The sequence below is a fragment of the Muntiacus reevesi genome, chromosome 6 (genome assembly GCF_963930625.1).
Source record: "Muntiacus reevesi chromosome 6, mMunRee1.1, whole genome shotgun sequence".
NCBI lineage: Eukaryota > Metazoa > Chordata > Mammalia > Artiodactyla > Cervidae > Muntiacus > Muntiacus reevesi.
Window position 1 is genome coordinate 11,988,549 of NC_089254.1, and position 13,646 is coordinate 12,002,194.

The following is a 13,646-nucleotide window of genomic DNA, read 5'->3' on the forward strand; positions in this document are numbered from 1 at the left end:
CAAAAAATACACAAGAAGAAGCAGGAAAATCTCAACAATTGTACATTTATTAAAGACATTGAATCTACTATTTTAAAGAAAGAAAGTTGAGCAACAGGAACTCTCCAGCGTTTAGTGGAATGACTACCTTGCTGCACATATGGAACGAAATGTATATGCTAGACATGAGCTAGCCTACTACTAACTCCAATTCTGCATGTATACGCAACAGAAATGTTTACATATGTATATTAAAATACATTGTACAAGAAGGTTCATTGCAGCTTAGTTTATAATTAAAAAAAACAAACAAACTGGATGCAGCATAAGTGATCGTCAGTAGTAGAATGGATAAATAAATTGTGGGATATTCATACAATGAAATACACAATAAATGAAAAAGAATACTGCAGTGTGCTTACAGAGGCTTACAACAATGGTCTGTTTATCACTTATGCCACGTGTCCATTGCAAGTTGGCTGCAGCTCTGCTTCCTGTCATCACCAATCCAGGATGCAGTCTAGCAGAGCAGAGGGCATCTACAACATTACCAGTTTGGAGGCAAACAGAAAAGAGACACAGTGAAACGTGTACACTTGATGTTTCTACCTGGAAGAAGTGGCGTGTGTTACTTTACCAACATTTCATGGACCATAGTAAGCCATGTGGGCACTCTTTAAGTTCAGTAGCACAGAGGTGGATCACCAGCCCACTGAGAATAGCATACCAAGAAGAGAACAAGGATATTTGGGCAACAGTTATCCAACCTACCCTAGAGGTTGGGAAAGTGAATATCTAGCTTTTCTCTTGGGCTGATGGGCGTCATGGTGAAAATCAATGTCTGGTTCCTTGGATGTAGAGGATTTCAAAAGCTCATGTTTTATTGAGAAAGTGCTCATCAGGAAAAATTCTGGAAAGCAGTGAAGGTAGCAAGACAAGAAAAGGAAAAAGATCAAAATATTTAAACCTATTAATGGTAGGGCACATCTAACTTTACTGTTTCCATTAATTCTGTAATGTGTGTGTTTGTGTGTGTGTCTTCCACCATACAGTGTGATTTATTTTCAGTACCAGGACAGTCTTCAGATTCACTATGGAAGCCACTCTTTTTTTCTATAGTGAAAATTGCCAACAGTCTAGAGAATGTTCCATCTGTACTTCATTTAGGTTTTACTTCTTAATGGAATCAATGACATTTTACAGGTTCATGTGATACACCAGTTAGCTGTTAGAAACCACAGTGCTCCATTTCCCAAAATCATCCCTGACGAACCCAGCTTTTTCTGCTCTGTCTGCTCTGTCGTAGAGAGTATCAAGTTGTGTGTTAAAAGTTTCCATTACATTCTCTATTCCTACTTAAGCATGTTCCCCTTGGATTTCCTCACTTGCCCTTTTCTATGCTAATTATGGTCTTTTACATCTCCAATAAATTATTTTCTAAACAACCTCATTGCATGGCAAAATTGAATTTTGGCAAAAAGTAAGTGATTTGTTTTCTGCTGTGGACAACTTCATGAAGTATTGTGATGTATAATAGTTTGAACACAAGTACATCAATAATATTATGTGTGCAACCAGGTCTTCTGTGATGGTGTGGTAGAGACGCTAACTCAGCACCTTCCACCTCTTTTAAAACATCCTTTGGGTACAGAGTTTTAAAATCCTGGCTACATATTTGAATCATGTAGGGAGATTTTATAACATAACAGTGTCTGAACTTCAGCTGGGGTGTGGGTGAATATGGGGGGAGTCAGATAGCACTCTTCTCATGCCTTCTTGCCCTTCAGAGGTGGTAACTAGAACCTATACTTCCACAGCTCTTGAAGTAACAGTACAGGATGTGATTTTGTGCCTCAAATCAGAAGGGCTTGAGCAAGACAGAAATTTGAAACCTTGAGCAAAGAAGCAGTATAGCAAGCATTTGCTCTGCTAGTTTGGCTGCATACGTGGTTCTGGATCCTACAGTTCTTATGATTCCTTGAGCTCTGGCTCTTGTTTACCGTGGCCAAAATTATCTACACTCCCACAAACAGTGCATGAAGTTCCATATACCCTTAACTTTCTGTCGACACTCAACAATATTGAGTCTTTTAATTTTGCTAGTCTAATAGGTAGAAAGTAATTTAAGAGTGCTGTTTTAATTGGCACTTCTCTGATAATGGAAAATTCTAAGCTTTTCATGTGCTTCATTTCCCCCCCTCTTCTGCAAATTGCTCCTTAACATTATTGCCTGTTATTCCTTGGGGTTAGTGTCTCCACTTTGTTATTCTCAAGAGTTCTAGTATATTTTACTCTTTAATATGTTGTCAGTTTAACATTTCAAATATTTCTCATTCTGATATTCATCTATAATCTTTGTGAATGGTGTCCTTCACTGAATGGAAATCCTTAATTTTGATGACTCAATTAACTTTCTTGTCTTAGAGTTTCTATTTTTGAAACATTGTGTCAGAAGTCATTCCCTATCCTTAGGTCATAGGTACTCTCCTATATTGTCTTCTATTAATGCTAAAGGTTTTAGTGTTGATCCTTGCTCAGTAGTTACCTAGTGATGTTAGGTAGGACATAGTTTTATTGCCTTGCATAATGTGAGTTGGTTTTCCCACTTCCATTTCCTAAACAAACATCCTTACCCTATTAATTGGTGCTGCCAATTTTATCTTACTTGAATTCCACAGGCAGAAGTATGTTTCTCAGATCTCTGTTCTATTCCATTGGTCTATTTATCTTTTTCTTGCACAAATACTAAACTGTTTTTATTATTAGACTTATACCTGCCCTTCATTTTTATTTTCTGAAATTGACTTAGCTTGTTCATACACATTAAAAAAAAAATCTATCATGAGGTACATTGTATATACTCAAAAGTGTGTAATATATATATATATAGTTACAGAAAAATTATAAAGAAATATCAATGTAAACCACCATCCAAGTCAGGAAGTGCAACAATGCCAGCACTCCAGGTGTTTTCCCGTGTATCTTGGCCTGACTACAATCCCACCTTCCCTAGAGGCAACCACTATCCTAACTTTTGTGATAACCACCATTTCCCTGTTCTCTGTAATGTAACCATCTAAGCATGCATCCCCAAACAACACTGTTTAATTTTGCCTTCTTGGGATTCCTTCCAAATAAAATTATTTTAATACTTTATGTATTAATTTTTATTTTCTTTAGCTCAACATTATTCATGAAGTTCATCAATGTTTCAAATAGCACTAGTTGTATACATTGCTGTGTACTGTTTCATTGTATGAATTTACTACAGTCTGTTTATCCATTTCAACTTTATTAGCATTTGGTTATCTCTAGTATTGTTTCTTTTAGTTTGAAAAACTTTTATTACAAACTCAATTTCTTTAATGGTAATAGAATTATGATTTATAAACTCGTCTTGAGTCAGTGAAGGAACTGTGATAGAGGACACTAGCTACTTACCCAAACCCTTCCTCTCTGGGCATAAGGAGACCCAGCTGAACTAAATTTCCCAGCTTCCCTTCCAGTTAGGTATTGCCCTGTGATATCCATTATTAATAGAGTGTCAATAGAAGTGCCATTTCCAGGTTGGGCCTGAAGATATTTGGCATGTTTCCTCATACTTTCTTTTGCTTTTCTTTGGGATTGAAACCAATATGATGATTGTTCATGAAGATGTTAATGCCCTACAAAATATACTCTCTTGCATGAAAACTGCTAGACCCCTGGAGTTCCACAAGGATCAGAATTTTCATGCCAATCTCTCTGAGAAACTGTTATCTGAGATCTCTGACGTGAAAGAGATTATAAATGTTTTTCTAAAATGAGGAAGCATATATATAATACTGGCATATAACAAGTACTGTTCTAAATTTTACATATATTTACTCTCTTAATCCTCTTAAAAACTGTAAGTGCTAATTAGTCTTATTACCTCTATGTTAAAGAAGAGAAAACTGAAACTCAGAGAAGGCCAGAGTTGCACAGTTAGTAAATAACTGAACTGGGGTTCAAATCCAGAAAGTTGGGCTCCCCAGTCTGTGCTGCTACCCGCTATGATGTACTATCTTTAAGCCACTATATACAAGGGGCCTTTATTACACAGCTAGCATACGCGTGTTCTAAGTTGCTTTAGTCATGTCTGACTCTTTGCGACCCCATGGACTGTAGCCCACCTGGCTCTTCTGTTCATGGAATTCTCCAGGCAAGAATACTGGAGTGGGATGCCATGTCCTCCTCCAGGGGATCTTCCCGACCCAGGGATCGAGTCCACATCTCTTATGTCTCCTGCATTGGAAGGCATATTCTTTACTACTAGCGCCACCTGGGAAGCCTGTTACAACAGCTTACTGTGACCTTAAAAATACAGGAATTTGAACATAGAAGTGGGGTTCAAAAAATAACCTTAAATATGTGGTTAGATTACAGTTGAAGAAACATTTCACAGGCTGTAAAACTAGAAATCCTTAAAACACCATCACACAAATATTTAAGAAAAACATTTCCTGCAATAACTTGAAAGGCCGGCCATTTCCCCAAAGAGCAACCGGAATGTTGTTGTGTATTGGTTGGTTGTTCCTTGACATTTTCAGTACAGGACAGTGATAAAATTATGTGTTCAGGTAAGAACTGGCAGGCCCAAAGCAGAGGCTATAGAGGAGGTCTAGAAATGTGCTGCTGTGCCCCAACAGCAGGGCTACAAGGCTACAGCTCATAGCCTTTCTCAAATAACTCCTTGTTAGGAAAGCCAAGCAAGCCAGCACTGTGGGATATACTCACCACTTTGTCTCCTTTTACCCATTCCCTCAAATGGCCTCAAAGGAGGCAGCATTTAGGTGAGGGAGAGTGAAATGGGTAGATATGGAAACCAGGAAGTAAAGTAAGCTTGAAAACTGTGTTCCAAAAAGGAATCTGAATTTGTTGCTGGCATGTGGCAGTTACTGGCAACAAACAGATGCTGAAGCTGTCAAATTCTAAGCTATTTACATTGCAGAAGCAGCCAAAAATCTGACCTGGAAATGTCCTCAAATTCTCAAATGTACACCTGTAAGAAGGAGGTTACTAAAATTACATAGTCTTTCTAAGACTCACTTTCAGTGTGATCTTAAAGCATAATATACTAGAAAGAATTCCAAAAGGGTAAAATTTGGACTCACAGGGGACCTAGAAAAATACACCATTACCAAGACAGGTAACCTTTCCATTTCCTCCCAGGTGGAATAATGTCATTGGTATGGACCAGAGACTGCTAAATATATGCTAGTCTTCCTTTGAAGAGAAGAAACAACTGTTTATTATTGTTTATTATCAATACTCTGCTCATACTCAACCATCATAATTGGATGTGTTGTGGGGACAATATTTTATTTTCTCAGCTGCCTCATGTAGCCACATCTGGACCTAATGTAGAGATCAGAACATCACCCTGAGACGGTGTGCTTTGAATGAAGCGAGAAATTGGGTGGGGCTTGGGGTTATCTTTCTTGGTGAGTGATACAATGTGTGAGAGAAGAGTAGACTGCTGCTGTTGACCAGAGGGTAGACTGCGGCACAGAACACTAGCTGTTCACCAAAATTCATTCATTCTTCGTCCTCAAACGTATATCTCTCCAACTGTATTACATCACCCATTTCCCCCTGCAGTTAGTTAGGTGATGCCACACAGTTAGCTTTTACCATTGGTAAGAGAGTAAAAGTAATGACTACCATTTCTGGTCCTGGAACTGAAGACCTGGGGTATTTCTCCCTGATGTCCTGCAAGTCTTTCTCTCCTTCCAGTTTGGAGAAACAGACATGAGGGTGACCTAGCTTCAGCCTTGCAGATAACTATAGTTACCTAGCTGTGGTGCAGCAACATGATGAAGCTGTCTGCTGCTCAGGATTCACTCTGTACACTCCTCCCCTTCGCTCTGTGTCCTGGGAGGCTTTCTGGCCTCCATTAATATCTCCCTGCCTTATGAATTTGGGAGGGTGGAAGGGGAGTTCAGTCAAGATATCCATTCCCTATGCTCTCTCTGCTGAGTTGTCATAGGTTAGCTGCATCCTACCAATGACGAGAGCATCTATTGGGAGAGTCTCCACTTTATCTACTCTCTTTTGGTTCTAGTAACTGCTTCTATGCCCTTGTTCCTTCAGACCTAGGGCTGGAAACAGTCCCTGGCCAACCCCCAATTCTCTTACTCCATTGCTAACAACGGAGTGTTATTCTTTGTCTTATTAGTTTCTTTTTTACATAACCACCCTTGTATCTATACCCCACTTAAAGAACTTCCCTCAATAGCCCCATCTGAGTGTGCTTTCTGTTTTCTGCAAAACCTAACCAGTGATGTCTCTGGATGGCCCCATCAAGGGAAACTGCCACATTGATCACTCTCCTGAAAACTGGACAATAAAAGAAAAATAGATCATCTGTTTTTTAAGGCATCATATGTTTCATTTTGTATGTTACAATAGGTTAGCCTTACTTCAATTAATAGTGTTATTTTTTTTTCAGGAGTTTGTTCTTTTCATAAAAATTTCAAATTTGTTGGCACAAGCTGGGGCATCAAACCCTTTTTATCTCTCTAATATATATAGCATCTGCTTGTCTTATTTTTCATTTCTGACACTGGATAATTGAGCCATTCTTTTTTCTTCATAAATTCCACCAGATGTGTGTCAGGTTTTATTATTTTTTTTTAAAGAATGAACTTTTGGCTGTTCTTTAATCTCTATGCTATGTGTGATTTTCTGTTTCATTAGTTGACTATTATGAAGTACTTCTGAACTTAGCATCTTAAAGCAGTAAGAAACTTTTATCATGATGCATAGTTTTTTGTGAACAAAACAGAAATGGAAGAGTTTTTGTATAACCTAGCCTTGACAGACACGCATCATCATCTAGAATATCCTGTTAATTATACAAGTCAGCCATATTTGATGTAGGAGGGAACTGCAAAAGAATGAATACCAGAAATTAGACATCACTAGGGGCCATCTTGGAGAAGGCAATGGCAACCCACTCCAGTACTCTTGCCTGGCAAATCCCATGTATGGAGGAGCCTGGTAGGCTGCAGTCCATGGGGTTGCTAAGAGTCAGACACGACTGAAATGACTTAGCAGCAGCAGCAGGGGCCATCTTGGAGCTGTCAATCCCATTGGTTTTTGCTCTTTACTTTCCTGAGCTCAACCAAGAGTTCATCATCATTCTAGTATCCCCACTTGCATCTCTGACAATTTAAACAGAAAGACTGGGGAAGAAAAGACAATGAATCATCAAAATGCAGCATCTGTTGTGGGGGGCAGTCCTCCTCCTTCCAAAACCAAGTAAGGGGAGAGGCTCAAGGTAATCACATACGATTTGGAGGTGCCTACATGAAGGGAAACACCAGGGCTTTATCTCCCTTAGGCCTTCACTGTGAAAGGACATATTGGTTCCTAGCAATGAGATCGCCCCCGATCTCTCTAGGGATTTTATCATGCAGCCTTTCCTAAATTGCCCCGAGAAGAAGAGGGTAAATTCTTATGAATGCACCAGCATCTAAATACGCTTATTCTTCTCATCTCTGGCTCTCCAAGACTCGCTTAGTCAGATAAACTTTATCTAATTTGCAGGTGTAAGAGTTAAAGACAGGAAAAAAAAAAAGATGATATTTTCCAAAACTGGCTATATACACGCTGTTAGTTATTTTTCTCTCTGTCTCCCTAATGGTTAGCTTTTTGAAATGTAAAATCTGAGAACTGACTGTAACATTTTGCTGAGTCGTTCATCCTCTAAAGCAATGGAAACTACAATTTGTGTTGGGTGTTTAGTCGCTCGGTCTTGTCTGACTCCTTGTGACCCCGTGGACTGTAGCCCCCCAGGCTCCTCTGTCCATGGGATTCTCCAGGCAAGAGTACTGAAGTGGGTAGCCATTCCCTTCTCCAGGGGATCTTCCTGACTCGGGGATGGAACCCGGGTCTCGTGCACTGCAGGTGGATTCTTTACCATCTGAGACACCAGGGGAGTTGGGAAACCACAGTTTTATTGTCTGAATCAGAAAGGGTAATATGGGCTAAAAAGTAGAATTTTACCTGGCTACAAAACTTTCCAACAAAACTTACATCTAACTGAGCAAATAATTTAGGACCTAAAGAAGTCACCCCAGCACCCCATCCTCAGAAGAGAAAAATACATCAACCAACCACTTCTCAGTGAAAGTTACAGAAAAGGAAAGGGGGAGGAGGTGGGGCGCTTGGGGTATGCTAAGCCATGTTAATGATTTGCTAAAGCAGTTGTCTTGATTTTTGACCAAAAAAGGGACACTTCTATTCATTCTCATCAAACTAAGGTTGTGTCCTTAAGACACTACTTCAGTACTATACTGTGTTATTTATTTCAAATTTTTTAGGGTCAAGTCTATGGAATGTTGCTTAATAAGTGTTTACTGAATCAACCAAAATAACAAGTTTAAAGCAGCTGAGGATTAACAGTTCTGAGGCCCTGTCTCCTAGTTCAGAGTCAAGCTGGTAACAACACTTCACTTCAGAGACCAGATATCGCCATACATAATGACCTATTACAAAGAGCAGATTAGCCCTGCCCTGGTTTAAAGCAGACAATGCCATCTGTCCTTGTCAGGTTTTCCAGAATCTGACTTCCTGTGTGTCTGCGTTGGGAGAAGGCCAGTTCAGGGAGGGCTTGGGCAGTCTCACAGTGCCAGTTCTTGCTTTTATCCATGTGCTGGGCACGTGACTGGCGTTTGTGTCTCGTGCAATTGAAGGAAGAGAAGGGGAACTGTAAATATTTGAACATGACCTCTTCTCCTGGTCTGGACTGCAGGAGGCTCAGAGCAGCGTATGAGGTAATTTTTGCCACACAGCTACCAAGTGAGCTGGACACCTTACTCATCACAACTCACATGTCTTATTGTAGAAAGAATATTGGGAATAGTAGGTTAAAGAATTGAGAGGTTTGGTTTCTTGTCGGACTGTTGCTAACTTAACTTGCAATTAGGGGAATATTAAGTAATCTCTCTCCTTTATGTCTATGCATAAGAAAAGCTGGACACACTTTTATTGGTGTTTGTCATTTACTTCGAGTTCCACTAATCATATAATTAGGGGTTTACTTTTACCAAACGTGTAGACTTTTGGGGATGTCTGGAGTCTAGAGCTCACAGTACAGGGCTTTGTGAAATACAGTGCCTATGAGAAGTTTCCCCCCATACGCAGAGGCCACAGAGCTGCCCTGAAGCGCTGAACCATTGTTGGCGTACATGGTGCTTATCATGGGCTTCTCAGACAAAGCATTCCGGATGCGAAGTGCCTGTCAAGAAAGAACATTCATTAGTAGATATAAGAACAAACAGCTGTCAGAGACATTTTCCTTCCCAAATACTCCAGGACTTGTACAATTCTCAGAAATCAGTAAGTTAAAATCTGTGCATCTTCAGCCTTTGTTTTTCCTTATTCTGATGAAATTATTAATGTTTCTAATCAAGTGGGCTAGTAATCTCACATCAGCCAAATTCCTCAACAGATGGTTTTCACAGTTTTGATAGTTCAGGCATCTCTATAGAGACAGGTAAGAACCATGAATGCTCTTACCTAATTGAGTATGCCGTCTTCCTTCTATAGAAAGGGTCTTGCCTTTCACTGGGCGTACAGCATGTGTAGGTAAATGTGGAGCAAAGTAATGAAGGGACAGCGAGTTAGCCAGCCAAACCAACCCAGAACCAGTGGATGGTAGTTTTCACAGCTGCAGCCCCCACTTAGGGAAGCAAGCACAAAGAATGCATACTCTGGAATTCAATCTGACATGACTGCCTAGTCCTATTTTTGATCTGCAGGATTAACACTCTTTAGTTTGCTAATCAGTAAATATATAAGTGCTCAGGTTTCCAAATAGCTTGGATGAAGTTCAGTCAAATCAGGACATGATGTGAATTAAAGAAAATCAATTAGGAGTTCATAAGTCTATTTCGACATCTCTAATTAAAACAGAGTTTAGTAGAGTTTTTTTTTTTTTTTTTTTTTCTAAGTTCCTATCTTAAGGAAGATCCTACAACTTTATCCCAGGTTTGTTACATGGAAATACTCAAGATGGAACTCATGTTGTAAACATTAGCCTCAACCAAAAATAAAGGGTTTCAGAGATTGTGAAGAAAGAAGTCTTACCTAAAATAAACAAATGATTAAACTTGAAAATGGAGACATGAAAAAGAGTCTGAGCAATTTTCAAATCATTCTATGGATCATATTTTCTTTTGTTCTTTTAAAGCAGTCATTATTGTTGGGCATTTGTAGAAAAGCTATATGTATCATTTTGTGAGGCACACATCTGAGGCTAGGGTAGCTTGCTAGCTCAGGGTGAGATTTCTTTAGGCTCTAGTCTCAGACTGTACTTTTTATATTTTTTGATGTTTTGGGTTTTTTTTTTTTTTTTTTTTTTGGTTGTTATTGTTTTTGTCAAGAAGCTGTGACTAGGGAATTCCCTGGAGGTCCAGTGGTTAGGACTTCACAATTTCACCGCCAAGGGCATAGGTTCAGTCTCTGGTCTGAGAACTAAGATCCCACAAGCTATGCAGTGTGGCCAAAAAAAAAGTTGTGACTAATTTGTTAATAGAAGAAAAAAAGGTTTTAAATGTTTATTTATTTATTTTTACTGTACTGCACAGCATGTGGGATCTTAGTTCACCAACCAGGGATCAAATGTGAGCCCCTGCATTGGAAGCACAGAATCTTAACCAGTGGATTGCCAGGAAATCTCAAGAAACAAATTAAAAAAAAAACAAAATAAACTAAAGAATAGCGATTTTGGAAGCACTATGTTCTTTACCCACTGGACCAATTACCAGGGTGGTGTTTGAGGCTCAATTTCCCAATACCCCAAACCTAGATTCAAACATCATATCTTTGTTAGAATCTTACCTTCTTTTTTTTTTTAATTGTTTTTTTTTTCCATTTATTTATTAGTTGGAGCCTAATTACTTTACAATATTGTAGTGGTTTTTTACCATACATTGACATGAATCAGCCATGGATTTACATGTATTCACCAACCCGATTGCCCCTCCCACCTCCCTCTCCACCCGATCCCTCAGGGTCTTCCCAGTGCACCAGCCCCGAGCACTTGTCTCATGCATCCAACCTGGGCTGGTGATCTGTTTCACCCTTGATAATATACATATTTTGATGCTGTTCTCTCGAAACATCCCACCCTCGCCTTCTCCCACAGAGTCCAAAATTCTCTTCTGTACATCTGTGTCTCTTTTTCTGTTTTGCCTATAGGGTTATCATTACCATCTTTCTAAATTCCATATATATGCGTTAGTATACTGTATTGGTTTTTATCTTTCTGGCTTACTTCACTCTGTATAATGGGCTCCAGTTTCATCCATCTCATTAGAACTGATTCAAATGAATTCTTTTTAATGGCTGAGTAATATTCCATGGTATGTATGTACCATAGCATCCTTATCCATTCGTCTGCTAATGGACATCTAGGTTGCTTCCATGTCCTGGTTATTATAAACAGTGCTGTGATGAACATTAGGGTGCACATGTCTCTTTCAGATCTGGTTTCCTTGGTGTGTATGCCCAGAAGTGGGATTGCTGGGTCATATGGTAGTTCTATTTCCAGTTTTTTAAGGAATCTCCACACTGTTCTCCATAGTGGTTGTACTAGTTTGCATTCCCACCAACAGTGTAAGAGGGTTCCCTTCTCTCCACACCCTCTCCAGCATTTATTGCTTGTAGACTTTTGGATAGCAGCCATCCTGACTGGCGTGTAATGGTACCTCATTGTGGTTTTGATTTGCATTTCTCTGATAATGAGTGATGTTGAGCATCTTTTCATGTGTTTGTTAGCCATCTGTATGTCTTCTTTGGAGAAATGTCTGTTTAGTTCTTTGGCCCATTTTTTGATTGGGTCATTTATTTTTCTGGAATTGAGCTGCAGGAGTTGCTTGTGTATTTTTGAGATTAATCCTTTGTCTGTTTCTTCCTTTGCTATTATTTTCTCCCAATCTGAGGGCTGTCTTTTCACCTTGCTTATAGTTTCCTTTGTTGTGCAAAAGCTTTTAAGTTTCATTAGGTCCCATTTGTTTATTTTTGCTCTTATTTCCGATATTCTGGGAGGTGGGTCATAGAGGACCCTGCTGTGATTTATGTCGGAGAGTGTTTTGCCTATGTTCTCCTCTAGGAGTTTTATAGTTTCTGGCCTTACATTTATATCTTTAATCCATTTTGAGTTTACTTTTGTGTATGGTGTTAGAAAGTGTTCTAGTTTCATTCTTTTACAAGTGGTTGACCAGTTTTCCCAACACCAGTTGTTAAAGAGGTTGTCTTTTTTCCATTGTATATTCTTGCCTCCTTTGTCGAAGATATGGTGTCCATAGGTTCGTGGATTTATCTCTGGGCTTTCTATTCTGTTCCATTGATCCATATTTCTGTCTTTGTGCCAGTACCATACTGTCTTGATGACTGTGGCTTTGCAGTATAGTCTGAAGTCAGGCAGGTTGATTCCTCCGGTTCCATTCTTCTTTCTCAAGATTACTTTGGCTATTGAAGGTTTTCTGTATTTCCATACAAATTGTGAAATTATTTGTTTTAGGTCTGTGAAAAATACCGTTGGTAGCTTGATAGGGATTGCATTGAATCTATGGATTGCTTTGGGTAGTATAGTCAGTTTGACAATATTGATTCTTCCAGTCCATGAACACAGTATATTTCTCCATCTGTTTGAGAATCTTACCTTCTCGGTGAGGTCTGTCTTGTTCTCTGTATTTACTAAGACCTGCTGTCTCTCTGTTCATAGTAGGCCTGATCCCTTTTACTATTATGCTTTTTCTTCCATAGAACTTTCCAACTTCAAACTTACTATTAATATATAATTTTCTTATTTCTTATGCTTATTGTTCATTTGAGTGTCTCCCTCCCTAACAGTAGGGATCTTGGTATGCTTTATTTTCTGATATATATTCTAAGTATGAGAACAAAGTCTAGTGCATTATAAGTGCTCAATAAATCTTTGGGAATAAATCTCTCATAGTATGTGTGCCAAGAATTTATATCTGTATTTAAACTCACTAGAGATTTTTTTTATTCTTAAGCATAATGCTGTAGAAATTGCAATACTTCATGCTGTTGTTTTTAATGCCATATAAAATTCAATGGTGTATGATATTATTTTAGAAGAGATTTAAAATAACATCTTTAAAATGAGATATTCTTCAGCACTCTCATATATAATGGAACCATTGGCAAAATCTAATTTTGTTTTGAGATTACAGTCATTTAAACCAGGGTTCCCCAGTCCCCTGGGCCATGGACTGGTATCCATGTTCTCCAATAACAAGTATAGCCTTTGCATGGATGGGATGTGTCGTTTAGCACTGATGGTTAGCTGGGACCAGGTGACTGGAAAGGGTTAATGGACTGTATCTCCCCATCCTGTCCCAAATCTTACGCTTTACATATGCAGGATTTGTTCAGTTCTGGAACATCACATATGACCTGCTAAATTCCCCCAAGTCACCTGCACACAGTATTTGTTCTTGCAGCTTTCCCCCGCAGTTCAGGTGGGTCTAAGAACTTACCTCTGACCCTGGGGGATCCTCGGTGTCATACACCAGCAGCTTGATGGCGTTAGGATGGCATCCTGCCAAGATGTCTCCCGTGTCAGGATCAACAGTTAAGTTATCCACTAAGGTGTCCAGCTGGATTAC

General features: G+C 39.2%; 1 protein-coding gene across 1 annotated transcript in view; it reads right to left on the bottom strand.

The window, feature by feature from the left end:
* Window positions 1-8,989: 8,989 nt before the first annotated feature.
* The window catches only part of PON3 (paraoxonase 3), a 29,860-nt gene continuing 25,203 nt past the window's right edge, over window positions 8,990-13,646 (bottom strand). Inside the window, exons 8-9 of the mRNA XM_065938760.1 lie at window positions 13,518-13,646; window positions 8,990-9,244 (exon numbers count right to left, since the gene is read on the bottom strand). Coding sequence (XP_065794832.1) covers window positions 9,086-9,244; window positions 13,518-13,646 — 288 coding nt within the window. The 3' untranslated portion in view covers window positions 8,990-9,085. The remainder of the gene's footprint in view (window positions 9,245-13,517) is intronic.